Source organism: Syzygium oleosum, unplaced genomic scaffold (genome assembly GCF_021117445.2).
Source record: "Syzygium oleosum isolate NSW1041296 unplaced genomic scaffold, Sole_v2.1 Sole_v2.63, whole genome shotgun sequence".
NCBI lineage: Eukaryota > Viridiplantae > Streptophyta > Magnoliopsida > Myrtales > Myrtaceae > Syzygium > Syzygium oleosum.
Window position 1 is genome coordinate 175001 of NW_026607547.1, and position 22500 is coordinate 197500.

At 45.5% G+C, this 22500-nt stretch overlaps 2 protein-coding genes across 2 annotated transcripts in view; one reads left to right on the plus strand and one right to left on the minus strand.

The window, feature by feature from the left end:
• The window catches only part of LOC130137178 (ATP synthase subunit alpha, mitochondrial), a 12478-nt gene extending 4017 nt beyond the window's left edge, over positions 1-8461 (plus strand). Inside the window, exon 1 of the mRNA XM_056307941.1 lies at positions 1-8461. This exon is cut by the window's left edge and continues 4017 nt beyond it. The gene's annotated coding sequence lies outside the window, so the exon portion shown is untranslated.
• A 1367-nt stretch (positions 8462-9828) lies between these two features.
• Positions 9829-13703, minus strand: LOC115662121 (uncharacterized). Its single transcript, XM_056307927.1, has 4 exons — positions 13436-13703; positions 10673-10840; positions 10489-10565; positions 9829-10406 (listed from the first exon to the last, which is right to left on the minus strand). Exons 1-4 carry the CDS (start codon positions 13701-13703, stop codon positions 10074-10076), a joined length of 846 nt encoding a protein of 281 aa, XP_056163902.1. The 3' UTR covers positions 9829-10073.
• Positions 13704-22500: the final 8797 nt, after the last annotated feature.

The following is a 22500-nucleotide window of genomic DNA, read 5'->3' on the forward strand; positions in this document are numbered from 1 at the left end:
GAAATCTACAACAGGTGGTCAGCCGCTCACAAAAGAAAAAAGAGGCCTGGAAGCTCTTAAGTTGGAGCTCAGAATATCCAAAGTCAGAGCATCTAAAAGATCAGCGTCCTCCCCGGTTCTTTTAAATAAATAAATGGGGGGACGGGTCAGACTATTCAGGAAATAAAGCTCTTCTTCGTCTTTTCGAAACATTAAGTTAAGTGTCGGACGGACTAAAGAACCATTTTATACAAGTTTTCTTTTTGAAGCGTCTGATTCTCACGTCAAGATGAAGTGAAGCAAGAACCGCGAATGACAGGATGAGACTGAGTTGACTAAGCAAGAATCGCAGAAATTTTTCCTTTCGTGGAAAATGGGCGGGAAGTATGAAAGACTTAAGCTTATCAAAAACAAAAAGTCAGCGTGTATGTTGGTTGTGTTGCCAGTCTTTTACTTTCTTTTAGGCTGGCTCTTCTCTATCCAGAGTAGAACGGCATTGGTCTTCCCTTTTAGAGCTCGACCTGCCAAAATCAAACCAGAATTAGAAGATTGGGCTTCCCTATACCTATCATAATGTTTAGATGAATCAGTTTCTTAACCTGAACTGAAGGGCTTTCCCTAGATAGAACTAACTAAATCATTGGGGGATCCTGGATATCCTATATCCTAGATAATAGGAAATAGGAAGGGAAGCTCGGTGAAAGGTAGGATGATATTGTCACCGCTTCGGTTTTCCTTTTCCCGTCAACCTTTTCGTTGCGGGTTTCACTCACTTTTTTTATCTTCCTTGAAAACAAAAAAATGGGTTCTCCTTTTTTTTATTGTTAGGGGGCTTCTTTGCCAATAGGTTACTCTCTTTTGTCTCCTGCGTCTGTGGTACCAATCGGTTCAGCAAGACTCGCACCCGACTCGGGCCCATACCCTTCGGTAGCAAAAGTGGTGTCCTCAGGTACTTACTGATTAAGCTACAGAAGTTGGATTCGCGTCCAGTTCAAGCTCTCTTTCCTATCTTCGATTTCAGATGGTTAGGAAACAGCATCTGATGAGGCCAAAGAAAGTTTGATCAGATACTGACTCAGCCTCCGCGAAAGCGGGTTGATCATCTATTGAAAAAAGATGAAGCTATAGCAGGATTTCCCGGCAACATCTGATGGAACGGCAGGAACTCAAACTCAGTGCCCCCACCACTTCAAGAAAAGGAATAGAAATCAGTGCCATTTCCCATGGACTATTCTTTTAGTGACTTTTCTGCTGACTCTGATTATTGACTTCAGGAAAGAGTGCCGAGTCAAGTACCGTGCGCACTGACTTTCTTTTTTAGTTCTATAATATTCTCCTTCCTCTTCTTACTCTTCCTATCTAGCTGGCTTCTATGATTGATAGGGGAAAGTCTTCAATATTCCTCTTCTCTTTCTCTTTATCTAAGGCTGATCTGGCTGCAGAATGGAATTGGGTAAAGAACGAAGTGAAGGAGGCGACCTTCTGGCCACGAAGAAAAGAAAAGAGGACCACTATCTTGGGTCCATTCCGTCAGGTTCTCGCATCCTGAGTCCTCCTCCTCTCGGCATTTTGACCGATGCGATGGGGAGACCCGCGGGAGGGAAGTGGCTTAGCTTGAAGTACTTATCCAGGGCGGGCATAAAAATTCCACAGACACAGACAGAATAGCTCCATCCTGGCTATGCCGAGTGGAACTTCCATAGCTGAGACGTAGATGTAAGGGTCTCGTCATTGCTAAAGTCAGTCGTATCCGCTTGTGGGAGAGAACTGGGTTTGAATCGGCTCATGAAAATGCCTAGAGCACAGAAACCGCCCGACAACGCCCATTTCAAGGTCTGCTCTTCGGAAAGAAGAAATCGGGGACTTGAGCGGCATGGCTCCGCTTGGATGTCGGTCTCTTTCCGCCTTAGTGATAGATCTTAGCCTCAAAGGGAGTTCTCTTGAAAGGGCTAAGTCAAGACTGAAGATGGTTGTGTAAAAGAGCAACGAAGCCAAGGAAGATCGAGCCCCGAGCGGCTCCTGGGTATAGCCATCCATTTCTGAAAAAAGTATCCTGCTGCTCGGTCCGGAATCTTTATGCGGAACTGATAGATCAGCCTATGCCTGTTTATAAGTCTATGTTCGTGCCGAAGCCTCTAAGAGATCCTATGCTGTCTTGTAGTTGTTCGCTGCGGGTAATGCTTTTCAAGACTGCTAGGGGTCGGGAGCCTAGAGGCCTTGGTCCGAGTAGATGAAGTGCATGAAGACGAAGTGCTATTGGATTCTGATATGGCTGCTAAACAACTCTTATCTGCTTATTCGTCAGTATGCTTAGTCTTTCTTGTCCTTTCTAGTTTGCCTGAATCTATCTTCCCTCCATCTCAATGGAGTTCATAACATCAGCTTAAGGCAGACAAGGGAGCTTCAGGGAATTCCAGTTCGGAAAAAAAAGAATTCCTCCCTAGAATTCAATGTGTTAAGGATAGTCGGAATGCTACCCGTTCAGAGTGAATCCATTCACAAATAAAGTATTTAGTAGTAGGTCGCCAATGCCCTTTTTTTTTAAGGAATTTTTCCTTCCCAGCGAAAAAAGGCAGTCAATTAGTCTTATCCATTCCCCTTCTCCTGCTATTGGCTATTTATTTTATTGCTACTGCTAGCATTAGCACTACCGTCGCTTCTGATCTCTCTGCTATCACCCCATTTGATAGAAAAAACTTTCATTGGCCTTCAGGAGTGGTAGACGCGGAGCCTTTTGAAGCAAATTCTCAAGCAGCTCCAACTCTTTCTGTGGCATTTGTCCTGTCTTTCATCCCTTTTCGTGTACTTATCTTTATTTGTCGAGTCTGACACTAGGAATAGTCGATAGAAAACTCTTCCTTGGTACGAGGGGAATTGGGGATTGAAAATATCTAGGTACCAAAGGCCGATGAAAGCCTTTCCAAAGGAATTAGGTTAAGTTGCCTACATGGCTTATTGATGGAGTGAAATTCATGTGCAGCTGATTCAATAACAGTAGCAGCCTTTATTCTGTTCAAAGCGCTTACTGATTCAATTGCTAGTGGTGGTTTACTCTTGATTCACTGGGCTAGGCTAGAGTTTTATACTATTACTTCTTCCTTTGTTTTGTCACGACTTGGACTCGAACCACCGCCCCGTACCACCTTGTCTTAGCTTCAAGTTGTTTTCTAACCTTCGTTTATTCGCTTGGTTAGATCTTCCTTTCCTATTATGTGAGTAATAGTGATCTCGTCTGTCTTACGGTGTTTATGAATTGGCACTTGCCTTGGGCTTTCACTCCGCCTCGTCATCACTATCCTTTCTGGTCTATAGCCCATATTGAATGAATGAAACGATCCCAGCCCAGCACGGTCTGAAAAGCGTAAACAAGCCAAGCTGTTTGTTAATCACTGGACCAAGGGGACGCAACCTGAACCTCCAACCCTATCTCCTAGCTATCGTCTAAGGTCCTTGGTTACTAATCTCCTCTTCTTAGCCCCTTCTACTCCTCCGTCCCTGACCTTCTCAAGCCTTACCATAACAGCACCCTCTTACCTTCACAATAAAAAACAGGGTTTAATAAAAAATACCGGTAAGTGTGAAATAAATGGATTGAAAAAAGACTCGATCAATCGAGAACAGGTTTTAATGAAATTGCACATAAGAGAGAAAACTCTTCCCATTTTGATTGCTGTCTTCCGAGTGAGAAACCATTTTCATCATTTTACAAATATAGAAGAATGAACAAAAACCAATTCCATTATAAATCAATACGAATTGCCTTATTCAAGGCTCTCCAACTCGCTCATACATAGTTGGCTATGATCTTTGGCTCGCTCTTTCCTCTTCCGGTTCAATATATCTTATAGTAACGAGTAGATCAAGTTTTCCGATTGGGGTTGGGTCTTGCCTTTCTCCATGCATTCATAGCGTTCGTTGTTTTGTACAGCTCGGTCGAGCCTTAGACGGGGCGTTAAACAACTAGAACCCCCTTATACAGCTCCAGGTTGTGGTGATCCCTGCCTTTCTTTATCCATAAGAGAGAAGCGCATCCGCCCCTCGTTCACTAGGGTATCCTAAATCCATAATCGGATCTCTCATGGCCATGCGGTAGTAGCCGGACCTGAACCTAGCCTTGAGGCTGATCGCAGGGCATGCCTAAATTTCCGCTAAAGCTAATCCCGTTCCATAAGATGATGATCGTAGTCCTTCCTTTTCTAAAACTATTCTTATCCTTTGGTCAGGCAAGTTAGAGGCTCCCTTCCGTTGGATTGGGCTTGTCAGCGTACGGCCTCTGGCGGCTTAACGCCTCTGTTGGCTAGCTAGTCGTCTTGCTTCGCTTCCGTCGGTGAACAATGATTATTGCCTTTGTTTTGGGACTCGAGTTAGCGAGTAGGTTAGGCATTCGAGTAGCAACCGTCCTTAGGTAAAACCTTATTTCGCCGGGCTATGCACCTCTATGGGTGGAGTCAAGTTCAATGCGCATCATCCCACCCAGAGGCAAGAGGATGCACATGAACAGAAGCCCAAGGCCGTCTATGGGTAATTCCTCGCTGGCGGATCGCCTTTCGCCGGGTATTCACTCCTAAATCATTTAAGCGGAAGAAGCATAAGAGGTTAGGATTCACTAGCGCAGGAGAGATAGTTAGCACTACCTTGGGTACGAAACTACGCTATCGAAAAGCAAGGAGAAAGAATAGGATAATCTAGGGTAGGGGTAGGGTACGATGTAGTTGCCGAAAAGAGCTTCTTAGCCAATGGAAGACTCACTAAGGCTGTTTAAGTTAGAGTTCTCGGGTCAGCTCCCGGGGAAGAGCTAGCCCAGCAGAAGCAAGACTGACACCGGAAACTCCGCATCTCTGACTTAAGGGGCTAATTAGCCATATCGGAGACTACCCGGAAACTCCGCATCTCTGACTTGAAAGAGTCAATTGCCCATCCCCCATAGTCTTGGATTCCGCTGTCCCTTTGCGCTGTGACTAGGCCCCCTTTCCGCTTCACGCAATAGCACGCTCCGAAGCAAACGAGCTTCGCCGGTAGTAGCCTCCTGAATTAGTCGAGTAGCTTCTTTCCGGCAAAGCTTACCAATCCTACACTCCTTTCTCCTATTCTTTGTCTGGTGGAGCTATTCCCAGACAGCCTGAGAGCTGAGTGAGGACCTTATTTTATTTGAGATGCTCTTTTCCTTCCAAAGCGAAATAATCACTCCTGTAGCTTATTGCGTTCGATCTACATCCTACCTAACTCGATCTTGCTCTTCCTCTTACACACAGAAGGTTTTTGCTCTCGTATTGCGGGTTTTCCACTTCGTTCAGTTACATTAGGGCTTTACCCAACTCTATCTTGGTGATTAAGTTCCGCTGTTTTTGGTGTGAAATGAGCTTATTCTAGGATAGGAGGTCTTGTCGGTATGGAACCTACCTTTCCGGAGTGAAGGATTGTCATCCTATAGCCGAGTTTTTTTATTTTTGTTTAGAGTCGAGTGATCAAGCTTACGATTCTGCCGTTAGTGAGAAGCAAGTAAACTCTATAGCCCTAAACTAAAGGAGCAGGTCAAGTTCGTTCAGCTTGAGGGATAAATTACATGGCTGAACTGCCAGTCCATCAAATATCGTAGTTTATCCTTAAGAGCAAGAGGTTCCTTGTGTGAAACTTATATTAGGCAAAATCAAGGTTGCCAACTCGGCATTCCTCCCATCTAGGGTCCGCTTGTTCAATAACCTCTGATGGCATTCGCACAATAGTTTTCCCATCTAGAATTTCTGGTTCCAAATACTGCAGTTACAATTTTGTTGCCTTAGCGCCATCTTTCAAGAGGTTAGCCCAATAAAATTACCCGTATTAGATTGTGGTTTAGTGGGCTGCTCTACATTAATCGCAGGCGTAGATTTAGGATCTGATGGACCAGAGTTAACCAGCACATTAGCAGGGTTGGGTTTACTTACCCAAGGAAGTGTTGAACACGCGCCCATTTTACAGCAGATGGAGCAGCAACCATGGAAGCCTTCCTTGATGAAGCAGGGGGGCGAGATCCTTCATCCTCAGTTACTTCCCGAGCAGACAACAGATAGGAAGGACGACGGCCTCTACCTCCTCTCGACAATCGACCACCTGATCTACCCCTGCCCCTACGAGAATCAGAGAAGGGATCTTGGTTTATCCCTCTCAGCTCATCAATCTCTTTCCTAGGCCTGTTCCAGGTGTGTGCCCGGAAGCTCTTGTTCCGATGCTTTGTTGTCGGCCTTACGAGGGAAAATTTTTTGGTCTCGCGTATAAAAGATAACGGCTGCATTTAGGTTATATCTTTATATAAGAAACCTTGCTGCTATGCTAAAAAAGCAACAATAGAAGTTATCAAATTACATGTTCTTCGATTATCAAAAATTCATTTCATATAAAAAGAGAAGCAAGTGTATAGAACTTCTTCGAGGCGGTTCCTTCGGCCGGCCGCCTTTGACAGGAAGGCTCTTTCCATTCCTTGAAGTAGCGAGGCTCGTTGAAGCAGACCTAGGCAGAAGGAAAGGAGGTCGTTCGTTCGAGAATAGGAGTCGTTTCCTGTTAACAACGGAAAGCGGATCAGTTGAGTGGCAAGCCAGCTGATAGGGCCACGAAGCACCCAACGAATGGAGGACTGGAACGGCTTTAATCATATGCTTAACACAGCCAGTTCGAAAACGAGCTAGTCGCCTTACTTCGAGAACGAACTATTTACTTAACCCGGACGGTTCTTTGCTCAACACTGACTGCTCGTTGCTTTACACGAACAGTTCCCCAATCCTCATTCGCCCCCCTACGTGCTCTCTTTCGAGGACCTGAACCTGAACCCGCTCCTCATTTAGCATGAAGCTTGCTGGCGGCATCGATGACGGTGTCGGCGGAGTTCTCAGGTACCAACTCAACTCCACAAAGTGCTTTTACACCTGGCCTATCTTTTGCACTGGAAGGGACCTATCGTGACCCTAAAACTGAAGACCCCATAAACTCGCGATTGAAAAAAAACGAAATCGGGATGAGCTAAGCTCAAAAACCAAAAGAGAAAGATGCGATGCGAGAGTTCACGAATGACCGATCGATACAGTACGAGAGCTTCCACGGAATTTATATAAAAATAAATTTATTTAGGAAAGCAAGTCCCGTCGAGTTAGCCGTTGGAGGAAAGGCATGACTTAAGAGGAGAGCGAGTGACTTTCAGGCGAGATGGTTCAATAGTCGATTAGATAAAGGCCGTTCCTACTTCCAACGAGGAGAAGAAAGTCGTCAATAAATAGCGTAAATTAAATAAGGAAGTGGCTTTTCTTGTTCATGACTCCGCTCCTATTGAATAGAATTAGGAAGAAGGGCCGCTAGTCATTCTTTTCAGAATCCGAAGTCGAATCTTTTCTTTTCCTTGCTTATTCGTCAAGATTTTCTTTGTGTTCCGTGTACCGCACCGAAGCTTGTGGAGCCTATGCGAAGCAAGCGGGTAGAAGATCTCATATTAAAGAATTCGCTTTGAGTTCGTTCTTTTTCATCATGTCTTGGTTCACAGTTTATCTGAATCAGACTAAGAGATTGGCATCAACAAAGCAAGGCCCCATTGAGCTTAGCCTAGAGCAGATCGAAAAGGTCTCGCGAAGGCGGGAACCCCTTGCCGAAGATCCTTCTCTTTCTCTGTGAAGATAGACTGCTCTTTCTTGCTTTGCGTGTCAAGTGCGAGATTGGTTGAGAACCCTTCGCCCACAGTGCTTTCAAAAGCAGGTCTCCGTTTGGTGTTCCGTGTACTAGGGTTAAGGTGGAAGATCGAAATGGAAGTCATATATAGCCTATTAATTCTAAATAGATTTTCAATTCAGGTTTACAACAAAACAACAATATCATAAGAGAAGAAAGATCTCCGCGTAGAAAGATGAGCTCTTCCTTCCTTTCTTCATCCTAGCACTATGAGATGAGATTGATCCCTTCTTACTACCATGCTTTCTTTCCGTTGGTCAACAACCAACCAAAGTCTTCTTTACTTCTTCACTCCTCCAGGAAGGAAGATGGTTAAAATCAAATAAATGAAACAAAAAAATGATTATTCTAGAATGGTTATTTATCACAATTTATCCTGTTGAAATATCTTTTTTTCCGGAACCATGGCAATTAGGATTTCAAGACGCAGTAACACCTATGATGCAAGGAATTATACACTTGCCGGGCGATATAACATGTATCTCTTTTTCTCTGGTTCTACGTTTCTTCCTGCCTTTCTTTCTGACTTTATGTAAGTGGAGGTTCTACTATTTTCCGCAAACAGGGTTTGGCGATAGAAGAACTACTATCGAGATTCTCGGGACCATATTTACTCGTATCTTTCTGGTGCTGATCCTAATACGCAATTCCCATGAAGTAACTCACTGCGCCGGCTCCGGGGAAGCTTCTTCGGCTAATCACAATGTTCCCCCTGGCGGTGAGGGTACTTCTGGGGGCAACTCCGGCTGGACATCTATCCTAGGGAGCAGCTCTGGGGAAAGCTCCGAAGCAAGCGTGAATCAGCCAACTGGCTCTTCAAATCAAAACAGGGCTGGCCCGTCGTCTGCTATCCCAGGGCAAAATGCCAATCCAATTGAGCAACCGGCGCCACAGCATACACCTTTCCCCCTCCTTCAAGAACAGGGCGAGCGGGGAGATCTTCTCAGGTCTCTTCATAGGCTCGTAGCCTCTCAATTACAACATTATTGTGAGAGAGGCCGTCCAAGGTGGAGAATTTCCTCAGCCACTGACTTGTATGATGAGTCCGCCTATCTAATTATGAGCTATGATATGGGTATCTCCGAAGATACAAAGGATGAGATTCAAGACTGGATTACGCGAATACGTTCAGATCCGAAACTACTGGCTACCTTTTATAAAAAATATAAATAAATAAGCTCTTTTGTTTTGGTCACTAATATGGTATGAGTTTTTCCAGCTATCAAGGAGGACGGGCGGGGCAATATGAGCGTGAGAAATGCAATTAGGACTATCATATCGGAGTGTATCGAGGATGAGAACGAGAACTAATTGTCATTCTATGTTCTATGTTTCGTTTCTTCCTTTTTCTTTCTATTTTTCGAGAAAAGGTCCCATCCTTCAATATCATGATTGGGTCGACCAGGCCAGATCATGAGTGAATAGAAAATCGAAAACGTACATAGCTGTTCCAGCTGAAATACTTGGAATAATTCTACCACTTCTACTAGGAGTAGCCTTTTTAGTGCTAGCTGAACGTAAAGTAATGGCTTTTGTGCAACGTCGAAAGGGTCCTGATGTAGTGGGATCGTTCGGATTGTTACAACCTCTAGCAGATGGTTCGAAATTGATTCTAAAAGAACCTATTTCACCAAGTAGTGCTAATTTCTCCCTTTTTAGAATGGCTCCAGTGGCTACATTTATGTTAAGTCTGGTCGCTTGGGCCGTTGTACCTTTTGATTATGGTATGGTATTGTCAGATCTGAACATAGGGCTACTTTATTTGTTTGCCATATCTTCGCTAGGTGTTTATGGAATTATTACAGCAGGTCGGTCTAGTAATTAGGGGGCGGCCGTTCGGTCGCCTATGATACTAGGACCAATAGGTAAAAAATGGGTTTGTGCCGGAGGTGTTGAACGATCTACTCTACACAGGTGTGGGCTTACAGGGCTAGGGCTCAACAACCCTTTCTTTCATTTATCAAAAGGGCCCTGGTCGGTCACTTTTCCGGGCCGGGATGAAGTTTTGGAAGTTCTAAAAAAGAGATCTTTCTCTGAGCACCTCAGATGAGGAAGGGTAGCCTGTCAAGCTGGCCTAACTAACTATTTAGAATATCTATCTAGATAGATATAGATATCTTTTGAATATATATATAAGATTCGCTGTCTTTTAACCGGCTGTTCTTCTTTGTCAACGCTACTAAGGACCTATAGGTTCGCCTACTTGACTTATGAAAGATAATGAGAATGGGTTATTCAAAAAGGAAAAGAAAAGGCCCTACTTTCGCAAGCCTTTGTCATTGTCAGTCAACTAAGTAGGGCCTGAGGCCCCCTGCGAATCCGTAAATCTGAAGAGCATGCCGCAACAAAAGGATGGTCCCCTATGCATTTCATTCTTTCCGGAAGGGAAAAAAAAGTACCCCCCATCATGGTGAACCTCTCCTTGTGATCGGGATCAGGTAGATGCCTCCCAGCCGGGGGGAAGATCGAATCGGAGTTTCCTTAGGTAGCCACCGACCTACAGTTATCCTTAAACTTCCGTGCTTGGTGGAGAAGAAGCGAACAAAGGTACGCTCGCTTGCTGTCTTGTTCTCTGCCGCGAACTGGGATCGCTCGCCAGCTAGGTCAGATTGGAGCAACATTTTTTGAGAACAGATTACCCATCTTCGGGGACAAGGGGCGGAACGACCTCTCGATCTACTTACTGCAGCCCAGGAAGAAAAACGTCGTCTAGGACTTCCCTCTTGCTCCGATCCCCCCTACGCCTAGGACGTTGTCTGGGCCAAGAGCCATAGTTAGTTGCTGTTTCCATTTGGTTGTTTTTTTTCTCGTTGTTGATACCGGCAAGACCCAGCCAGATGATGTCTGCTGGTTGGTAGTGAGAGGACTAATAGTACCTGCATACCCAAAAGGGGGCGCTGATTAAAAAACAATCATTTGATTTTGTTTCTTGCTCTCCCTTAGCAGCGGGAAAGGAGTCTATCTATCTGCCTAGCTTTGGTAGATTTCCCCCAACGCAATCCACAGAAATTCCACGAATCCCTTGGTGGATAAGTCCGACGACTCAGCAGCAGTGCGGAATTGAGTTTATCGTCCGGTGGATCTGATCTATAGTTAGGGGGCAATACATACCAAAAGGTTCGAAGAAGGAAGGCGCATAAGAGTAGATAACCAACCCACCCTTCTGTATAACCTATTCACATTAGTGAAGCGGCTGGATGCATAACATAAGGGAAGTGCACGTTTGTGAGACCTTAGTCGGGATGGGGAGTCAACCTACGAGCACAGAAGAGCGTGGTACCGCTGCCCCTCTCTAAGTAAAGGTAAAGTCTCTCGTTCAGGTAGAATGGTTGGAAATGGAAAGAAGCGGAAAAGGGTCAAAGGCGGTTGCTAGCATCGAAGAGAGCCGTCATCGACGAGAAAGTGGGAGTTCGGACTTGGCGAACGAGCTCTTGCCGCGGGAGAGGAAAGCGGGGCAGGCAAAATAACCATTCCGGTGGTTGATAGTGGAGCAAAGGCTGGATAAAACATGGATAGGCATGCCTTATCATCCAAAAGGATTAGAAAGAGGAAGGGCGTTGTGCGGCTTCTTTTATAGCGCACGCGTATGATGGTGAGCAGCAAGCTGTTGGTTTTTCAAGTAGGGGCTCTTACCACCAAGCGCCCAATCCAACCAGAATACAAGTAAGTAATATGAATCGGCTGTCCCTCAAGCAAGTAGGAAAGAGCCATTGCTTTTGTCAAACCAAATGCTTGAGTTCGACCGATTTCTTTGTATTGTAGCATCCGCCAATCCCCTTAGCGTGAAGGAGATCGTAATAGGGTAGCTTTGTACCCCCTCTTTTTGTTTATGGCGGATGACAGACTTAACGGTAGTTGTCTGATGCCAAATGATGATTGGCTTGGTCTGAAGTCAGTGAATGATTGGTTCGCAAAACTTTTATATTACATAATGGGAACTCTCCCTATAGGCGCCTCACTCTATATCGCCCATTGACCTGAGGGCTGACTGGGAAAGAGCTTCGAAAGGTGACTGATGGGATGGGAGCTGTCGGCCTACAGGGAAAAACAAGTCTATCTGAGAGATGCGTTCGATAGGGGGCTACCTTGAGTGGCCGAAGTGCGCTAGCCGGCTAACTTCTTTCCGCTGCTTGTAAAATAGTATGCTCCATGCCCTGGACCAGTGGGCTGTACGAGTCAGAGTCTGTCCCGCCTATCCTCTTTTCCCACTAAGGCTCCACGAACAAATGGTACACGCTATTCAATGAGGTCGAAGAGGGATGCGGGGATCACAACTATACAGGAGCTACAAAGGTGGCTGGCCACAACCTAAATATCGGCCCGACGACAGACATGAAAGCACACGTGAGACCAAAAACGGAGCGAATTTCCACTCTCGCCATGATGAAAGTGCAACTGACATTACCGTCGCAGCAACTAAGGTATACGTCTGCCTGGATTCGATTCGAGTGAACCGGCCCTCGAACTTTCACCTCATGGAATCCTTTTATAGATAATGCCGTCCGAGAGCGCTTTCCACGAAAGCTCTTAATATAATAGCTCTCCTAAGTGCGAAAAAAGTGCAATCAAATCAAGATAAGATAGAAGGAATGGTTGATATATATTCGATAATCCCATTCATTTATTTTCTTCGCAAATGAAATTGCGTAGAGTGGTGTTCGAGCTCACTGATGGCGCTACACTTCCTTAGTTCCCCATTCCTCATTAAATAGGGGAAATTGCGTATCTAAAGATAGAGAAAGAAAGTGGTAGACCCTTTGTTGAATTGTGAATCGAATCGTCTCTTGCAAGACATGCGAAATATAGTATGTGTTCCGTGACTGGCCTTTCTCGTGTTGTTGTCGAGCTTCACTTCTTTATGCATCTTTCTCCCATTCTTTTCGTTGGTCAACAACCAACCCAAATTCTTTCTATTTCATAACTAGTCCTACAGGAAGGAATCTCTTTCTTTCCGGGAATCCTTTTTCTCTCAATCCATCAATATGTTTCAAAAATTTCCACCTTTTGTCCTTGTCCAAATTTTTAAAAGTGTCATTTTCTGGTTACCAATTCCAATTTCTCTTTGTGGGGTATTCCTCACTTGTGATGTATTCCTCAGAAGGAGCTATTGTGATGCAGCGGAACCATGGCAATTAGGATCTCAAGACGCAGCAACACCTATGATGCAAGGAATAATCGACTTACATCATGATATCTTTTTCTTCCTCATTCTGATTTTGGTTTTCGTATCACGGATCTTGGTTCGCGCTTTATGGCATTTCCACTATAAAAAAAATCCAATCCCGCAAAGGATTGTTCATGGAACTACTATCGAGATTCTTCGGACCATATTTCCTAGTATCATCCCGATGTTCATTGCTATACCATCATTTGCTCTTTTATACTCAATGGACGAGGTAGTAGTAGATCCAGCCATTACTATCAAAGCTATTGGACATCAATGGTATCGGACTTATGAGTATTCAGACTATAACAGTTCCGATGAGCAGTCACTCACTTTTGACAGTTATACGATTCCAGAAGATGATCTAGAATTGGGGCAATCACGTTTATTAGAAGTGGACAATAGAGTGGTTGTACCAGCCAAAACTCATCTACGTATTCTTGTAACATCTGCTGATGTACCTCATAGTTGGGCTGTACCTTCCTTAGGTGTCAAATGTGATGCTGTACCTGGTCGTTTAAATCAGATCTCTATTTCGGTACAACGAGAAGGAGTTTACTATGGTCAGTGCAGTGAGATTTGTGGAACTAATCATGCCTTTACGCGTGCGCCCGGAAACATAGGCCGACTGCTGAGCCCACTCTGGCTCAGCCGCACCACCCCCGGTGCGAGCCACCCGAGAAGAGCAAGCTATTACAGCCAGCGGCTGGAGCTGTAGGGAGCCGAGGAGCAAGGCAGTAGATAAGATAGAAGAAGGGGCCAGGCTCCCGGTGGAGCAGAGGAGACGGTTAGGATAACGAACTTGAAACGCGGAGCCCGAGCGGCCGGCAAGCGAGTGGTTAGTGGCCAATAGCGCCCTAGTTGATGGCATTCCTTTCTGCGGCTGGCACTCGAGGAACCACGGGGCACTCCATACAGAGCAAGCAAGTCTTAGGGATGAGACGCCCGCGCAAGGACCTCAATTCTCATTAGGAGGTCGAACCAAGGACCTATGGAAGTCGGGGCTACCCCGTCCCCATGGGCAAGGCAACAGTGTCCTGAGGGAGGAGTTTAGAGGCCTTATAGTAGCACGGACTTCTTTTTCTTTCTAGGTCATGCGAAGGGGGCCAGTCCAAGATCGTACTGTTCCTCTACAAAAACAACAGACGCTCTCAACGGCTAGGCCCCACTCTCTTTCTGAGTTATTCCAGCTTCTTCATGATTTCGTGCCGCGGTGAACAAACAAAACAAAAAAAAAGAGGGCCGTCTCATCGGGAGGAGAAGGACCTGCAACGGCAGAGACTACTAACCCTCTTCTTGTTCCTAGCCGTCTGTTACGAATCTGGGAAGCCTGGAATCCTCAATATGAGGGATCCCTCAAAATAGAGAAGGGCGGGCAGGGCTTCCGCAAGAGCCTCCCCCCTCTTCCCGGTCAAGATAGATGGGAAGGAGCCCCATCAAGTAAAGGCCATAACCTGTCTCTTTATTTATTTTATGTACGTACACCTTTGTTTCAGGGTGGGGCCGCCCTTCCTTCAGCTGGTTTTGGCTTGCCCCTTGTATAGGTTGGAGCTATGAAGCTTACCAACAAGAACTATTAGAGAAAGGGGAAAGGGCTTTTTCAGCTTGCTGCTCGCTTTCTCGCTTCCGAGAGGCGAAGGGAGCCTGACTTACGGTTTCCAAGCCTGGCGCGAAGCGAAGGGATTGGATTTCACCTATGATCAGATCAGTGGGCAACCATAGTTTACTTTTTTCGTGGGTTGACTTGAAGAATTTGGAAGTAGGCCTCGCTTTTCGGAGCTGCTCCCAGCTCAAACTATGGTGGAAGAGGTGCCGTGAAGATCTAGGAGTGTGAGCAGTACGAGCTGAAAGGCTCCCATACTGTTTGGAGGGCAGGGGGCATAGATGCCAAACAAACCTGACCCCTATCTATCGTCGTCGAAGCTGTTCCTAGGAAAGATTATGGTTCTCGGGTATCCAATCAATTAATCCCCCAATCCGGGGAAGCTTAAGTAGACATGAAAGAATAGGATGAGGGAAAGGGGGGGAGCCACTAAATTGAAGGCTTCACTCGCTCGCTCTAACGCTCGTTTAGGAGACAGCGAGTGGAGTGCATAAGCCCCTTTAGAGATAGGGGGGAGTACTACACGAGCTCGTAAGTCAAGTACGGAACGAGCCTTGTCTACGAAGCAGAGCGACCTCGGCTTGCTTGCTTCTGGCGAAGCTTCTAGAACTAGATAATAAGCATTCTTCGATAGTCAAAAGACTACTTATTAGGCCGACCACTACATACATAGGAGCGATAGCGAAGCCAAGCCGTATAAAGGCGAGCAGCCCTTATAGCAGCAATAGCAAACGGCCTACTTATAGCCTTTTCCCATTTTTTTCCCAGAATCTTTTTGATATTCTTGTTTGCTGCTTCTATTGCTCCGTTCGTCTTAGGTCTCCTGGGGGCAGGCAATGAGTGATCTTGAATTGTTGGCAAACTCTGTCCATCATGGCACTGTCCAGGTTCGGCGCATTATCTGTGATGATTTCGTGAGGAACCCCATATCGACAGATTATGTTGGGATTGAAAAATTTCACTACTCTAGCTTCTGGAACAGTTCTGTAGGATGCTGCCTCGATCCAAAAGGTGAAATAAGAAATGACTACCAGGATAAACTGATGTCCATGTTCAGCTGGAGGAGTTATGGGGATGTGATGAAACTCAATACTGTCGAACATCTGGCTCAAGTGGACCAGGTGACGGTGATAAGGAAGAAGTTTTTCGTCTCGGGTCTGCCAATCCCCTTTAACCTGGTGTATGATCAAGTCCGAATCCCCGAATACTAAAAGGTCTTCAATCTTTATGCTCAAGGCCGCCCTTAATCCTAGGATACAAGCTTCATATTTAACCATCTTGTTTGTACATTCGAATCTTAGCTTGGTAACGACGGGATATTGTGCCCCTGTTTCGGATACCAGTACCGCGCCAACTCCTGCTCCTTTAGCATTGGAGGCTCCAAAAAAGTAAATAAAAAAGCCAGGATACCATCTGCAGTCATCTTCTTTCATGGCAAATAGTATTCCCTCATCTGGAACTTTGTATTTACTGGTGAATACTCATCCAGAGATTGATCAGCTAGCCTATCTGCTTTAATTCAATCACTAAAACCTCGCCTTCTGAGTTACATAAAATATGTCATATTCTTACCGAACAGAATCATCTGCCATTTAGCCAATCTGTCACTCGTCACGGGCTTTTCGAAGATGTACTTTTTGGGATTCATTCTGGAAATCAGGAGAGTTTTCTAGTACTGCATGTAATGGCGCATCTTGGTTGTGACCCATACCAAACCAGCACATGTTCTTTCCAGGAAGGAGTATATGGTCTCGCGTAGGGATGAAACTTCTTTGAACGATAATATATGGCCTGTTCTTTGCGGCCACTCTTATCATCTTGCCCCAGCTCCCATGGAGGTCTCCTTCATGGATAGATAAAGAAGTAGTGGCCGGCCTGGTTCCGGCGGTACGATGGGTTTAGAAGATCTTTTTTTATCTTTTGGAAGGCTTCATCACATTCTGGAGTCCATTCCATGGATGTATTCTTGCGTAGCAGCTTGAAGAGAGGTTCGCAGGTATGAGTGAGCTGGGCGATGAATCTGCTGATGTAGTTGAGCCGTCCAAAGAATGATTGGACTTGCCTGAGATTCTGGGGAGGAGGCATCTCTACAATTGCTTTGATCTTTGCTGGATCGATCTCAATTCCTCGTCTGCTTACTATGAAGCCCAGAAGCTTGCCTGAAGTAAGTCCAAAGCCTAATTATAAGCTCGGTTAAGCCTACGCTTGTATTTCCTGAGTCGGTTAAAAACTCTTGCAAGATTCACCAGATGGTCTTCGTTATTTCGAGATTTGACAATCATATCATCTACATAAACTTCCATCTCAAAGTGTACCATGTTATGGAAGAGCGTGATCATGGCCCTTTGGTAGGTTGCCCCAGCATTCTTGAGTCCAAAGGGCATGACTCGATAGCAGAAGGTACCCCATGGTGTAGTGAACGCTGTCTTTTCCCGATCTTCTTCATCAAGCAAAATTTTGTTGTATCCTGAGAATCCATCCATGAAGGAGAACATTTCATGGCCCGCGACATTGTCGACCAGAATGTCGATGTGTGGCAAGGGGAAATCGTCTTTGGGACTGGCCCGATTTAGGTCTCGGTAGTCCAACCCTTACCCGGCCATCTTTCTTGGGCACCGGTACAACATTAGAGAGCCAGATTGGATAAGTGCTGACGACGATGAATTTGGCCTTTTTTTGTTTGATGATTTTCACTTTTAGACTCCATTCTGGACGACTTCTTCGGAGTTTTTTCTTTACTGGTGAGAATTCTGGCATGACTGGCAACTTGTGCACCACAATCTTGGTGTCTAATCCGGGCATATCCTCATTTGACCAGGCGAAGACATCTTGATATTCTGTGAGGAATCTGATCAGATCCTTTTTCGGTGAAGAGCTTCATCCTGCCCTTGTCACTCTCGGTGGTTTGCCTCGGTTCCCACAGGTCTCAGTTTGTTCAATGTTTGGTAAAGATCTAGTCTGGAACCTCTCAACTTCCTCAAGAATTTCAGCAGGTGGTTCATTAGCTCCTTTGGTCTTGTCAACCTCAATTCCCATTGCATCTTCATAGACAGAAATAAGAAGATGTCTATTAGAGGCATATCAAATACCTTTTCCAGGAGACGACTTAAGATACCGCAGAATTCTTTTTTCAGCTTCGAGATGAGGGATACGTATAGAGTACATAAATTGACTAAGGACACCAACTGCATATGCAAGAGCAGGTTGCACGAAAGGAACTGACATCTCATCTCATCTAATAAGGAATAGGAACCGAATCCGCTCTTCTATGTGCTAGATGTCTGCATTTCCGCTGCTAAAGGAAGCAGGGGAAGTACAGGAAGCATCGAATGCAGAAGACGATCTTTTCATCAATCAATTTCACCTATAAGCTTTCTCTTTGGGCATTCAAAGAAGAGTTTCAGCGGGTGGCATATGGAAGCAAGAATCCCATCTGTCCTGTCTAGAGGAATAGGAGGCCTTTGCCCTTGCCGCCCTTTTTGCCTTTAATAAGGGCTTTGGCTTCAAAAGTTTCGCTACGCACCTCAGTCCTTACTCTTTCGATCTCGGGTTTCCGGTGTATGTAGCCAATTCCCGGCTTTCCGGTCTTCCTAGCCTTCTGCTTTCAGACTTCGACGCTGTAAACTAACTCCTTACCTTCTTGCCTTACTAACTATAGCGCTAGCTGCACCAACTGAACGAACCAATTGCTTTTAAAATGACTTTGCCGTTCATTATTAAAGGAATCCTAAGGTAACTCTGCAACCTTCACAGGGAGGACAGGAAGAGACCGATCCTCATCACTTGTGATCTCGCAAGGATAGAAGGTCTTAGGCAGAAATAATTCCCTAAACAGAGTCAGTATAAAGATAGAGCTCCAGTAAAGGAACCAACCTTCAAATGGCCAAGCCCCTTTCGCCGCCCTATCCGGATCCTTGGGGTTTAACCCCTTGAGAACCGCGCAATCCCATAAAGCGATCGCAAACAGCTCCCAAATCATCCGATGGAAGGGAGTCCGGCCCACTAAGGCCTTATCACCTTTCACCGGAGATGAAGACCGGAAAGGACGCCAATTCAGGCCACCTCCATAGGGATGGAAGGCAGTTCTGGCACATACCTTAAAAAAAGGTCCTTCGCTAGGATACCGTACTTCTCCAAAACACTCTCGACATCTTGTTTGGTTGGTAAAGGGGATGTTTACCCAGGCGCCGTAGTCTTGCCTAACCGTTCGCTCGTAGATGCCTCATCGTTTTCAACATGTATGTTTCCTTTGCTGATCTGGTCTTGAATAGTTTGTTTGAGTTGAGTGTTAGTGCCATGCCCCCCAATTCCATGGTACTTCACAAGTAGTCATTCGTATTTAACTATCTCAGTTTAGGCCGAAGAAGGAAGGTTTAGTTTTCGCGCCCGTTCTACTCGCCCTTTCCGTCCAAAAAAGACGGATTCGAAGGTTTTTCCCAAGTTAGAGAACTTTCCCCGCTGTCCTTCTTTCAGCCGGTCCTAACTTCCTTCTCTTCTGGTTAATCCTATAAATCGGTAATCGGATCGGAAACAGGTAAGAGGCTTTATCAAGGTGAAATTCCTTGATTCCTACCTGGACCCGCATTGGATTAATTCCTCCAATCCTTCCTCCAAAAGGAAAGCAAAAGCTAGTCTTCGCCCGGAGAATTGATTGAAGCCTCCTACTTCCATTCCAATAAGGAATGCAAGCAAGGAATCCAATCCAGGAAAGTCATCAGTCCCACATCGGATAGACCTTTCCAGCTCTGATTCACTTGCGAAAAGCGAAAAGAGGGGATTCGATAGCAGTAGCTGGGGAATCTCATGGAAAAGCTTCCACCAGGAGCTTGCATTCGCTGCATCAATGAATGTGCTTGCGTACTCTTCAATTCCTGTGGGAAGTGGGACTAAGAGAATTCAACGAATCGTCTCTTGCACGAAGACTTTAGAAATCTCTCTAGGGAATCCATATAATATATGGTTGTTGCTTTCCTACTTTCGTACCTTTCACCTTTCCTTTTGCCCTTGGTAAGACAGCATCTCTCGGTATGTGTGTGCTTTACCCAGAGGTGCTGGTTCGAGTCCAGCTCGTGACAAGGCCTTAGTCGTATAGTATAGAAGGCAAGGCGCACTCAATCTATCTATCCTGTCTGATTGAGAAAGTCTTTAGTTCCGGAGTTCCGACCTATACCTATAAAGGAGTGAAACCGCTAGAAAAAGAGGAAAAGGGTTTCAATCGAACAAAGTGATAGGAGCCGATGGCCTGACAGCAAGCGGCACTCACCGAAGTCTGATTCTCTTCTTTTTCTACCCTTAGATTGATCTCTTAGAAAGGACCTTGGGCAACGACATACCCGGCATACTAAGATGAATCATCTAAGTTCCCCGCCGTCTTGATTGATGAGCTCGAACAGCCGGTTGATGGCAATGAATGGGTGAAGCAGGGAAGGCTCTGACTTTGAAGCCCGGGCTCAGGCAATAAAGAGAAAGAGGCGAGAAAGAAAGTCACGACTGTCTGGTCTGTCCGTTCCTCAAAGCAAGACCCTATGATGACTCACTTGAGGTTGAACCTGATCTGAGATCTCTCCCGTCTTCCAAAACCAAGCAATGAAGCCAACTCTAACCTTCGATTGATAGATGAAGAGCCCCGCCAAACCAATGAAAGTTGAGAACGATTTGGCATCTTGAAAGGCAGCTAAGAGCGCATCTGGTCTTCACGCAAAGAACGAGGGGTTTAGGGCTCATCTCATATGTCCGATTCAGGCATCCATCTATCTTATTTTATTGACGCAATTAAAAGATCAGGATTTGTCCCAACCTGTCTTTTATTCCATGATCGATAGCAGCTCGACTTACGGCACTTTTTCCATCAACCAAGCCAACCATCCGGTCTTTTAAAGTCGAATCTTTCCCTCATGCTCTTAGCCACTCAACTATCAGGTCCAATAGCGAGAGTATAAACCCTTCGATTATTTAGAACTGGGACAAGATCTTATATCTCTCGGTAGCCCCATGTCTTAGATATCCCACCCAGTTAAATAAAGAAGACCGTATAAGAGAGAGGATCGGGCAATGAGTGGAGTTCTCTCCCCAGCTAGACCAGAGTCAGAGGAGCGTCAAGCCACTGTACCGATAGGTGCAGGAGCGTAGGCACTCGAACACATGAGAGGAGCGAACCCAAAAGCAAAGTCCAATAACGAGAACCGTGCGCGCAATGTATTGAACTGAATAAAGCTGAGCTTAGGTAGGCTACAGCCACTCTCAAACCGTGAGCTCATAAGCCGTTGGTTCCACTCTCTCATATACGTCATTTTACGATCTTGATGTGACGGCTGGGTCTTGTGACCTAGCTACCGAACTGACTTAATGAAATGGTAGACGTGGCCAAAGGGGGGTCGAACGGCAACGAGAACTCACACCTTTCTTCTAGGAAGCCATGCTGAAAGGGGGGAAGCCCAGTATAGTAGTAATCCAATGAGAACGCGACAAATCCAATTCAAAGAAAAGTGTAAGTCACATTGATTCGGTCTTCGGGCTCACCTGATCTTCTTGGGAACGGAGCGTACCCTACGAAGAAGGGAAGAGAGTCGCCTGGGACAAGATATCTGATTTACGCAACGCCAAGCCGACCTTCCGCTTCCGGAATGGATTTCTTTGGGACAAGAAAAGAGTTGGGATTTTTCTTTCCAAGCCGTTGCCCTTGTCAGAGAGATTCCTTCATTTAATGGAATAGAAAGACGCCTTCGCGTACCAAAAGGGAAAGGAAAGGCAGGGCATACTCTTCCTTTAAAGTCCTTTTGACGGCAATGAAGCGAAACAGCTCAACCAAAGCGGAGAGGAGATGTTGGGCAAGAAAGGAAGTCTTTCCTTCAGCCATCAAGCCTTCAATCAAGCATAACTGATCCTCTCTCTTGAGGAGAGATCGGAGTAGAGAGTGTATCCATGACCCACCTTGACTTCAAGAAGACAGCTGTCCTTTTGGAAAGACATACCGGGCATACTCATCTGACTACTAGCTTGGGCTAGCAGGACTGGGATAAAAGCCTTATCGAGTGACTCGCCTACGCCGACTGGGTTAGGATTAGGTATCACATTGGAGATTTGAATCTCTTTCTTGTAAACAAAGCAGCATTTCATTTCTTCTTTTCCAGGAGTGAAGCTACTGTCCCAATAGGTGAATGATCTAACCCTCTGACAGAGGAACCAGCTCTGACATAAGCGATTGGAAGATCTGATCTTTCTTTGAAGACCGGTCCGATTGAAGTTGAAGTAAAATAAAGAAGTCGAGGTTATGAAAGAAATCAATCATTGTCTTGTCAGCTTAAGGTCAACTTTCTTATTTTCTTTTAATAAGATGATTGGGCCCTACAGTGGTATAACCGGGTGAACCTCTCTCCTATAGGCCACTCAAACATAGAGAGATTAGGGACCGAATGGCCAGCCCTCCCTATTATATCTTAGTTTCTATCGGCCGGTGTCGGTGTCAGCCAAGGAAACGGACCCTATGAGATGAGTTCTTTTCGATTAGGACACGCAGCCACAACAGGGAAGCAGTCAGGAATGCAGCAGGAGTGGAAAGGGATAACATTCGATCATCGGGCTCGGGAAAGGATCTACCTCTATGCTATGAATGAACAAATCCACGAGCTCTATCGATTAGAAAACAACTTTCGTGCAGGGGTCAGTGTAGCTACTGATTCCATTGACTGAAGGATTGCTATTGCTGACATCTTCTGTGATGGAAGCCAAGGGAAATGCCACCAAGAGAAGAGGGGAGGACGCAGCTTCACCGACTAGGCGAAAGTAGCATTCAGGCATCGTTAGAGGAACTACCCCTCTTTTCCTCACCTTCTTAGTCGTTAGTCGAGTGAATTCCGTTACCTTTCCCTTCTTTTCCTTGACCCTTCCCGTCGCTCTGAGTTCCAATGGAAGTTGACGTTTCTGGAAGTTATGTTCTAGCCAGTTAAGCTTTAGCAATCTGACGCCCTTTTTTTAAGAAAAAATACTTTCTTGTCTAGACTCAGTTTTTGTCCCCCTAGAACCAGTTGCAGTACCTGCCCCTTAGATGGTAAGCAATACAGTTTGA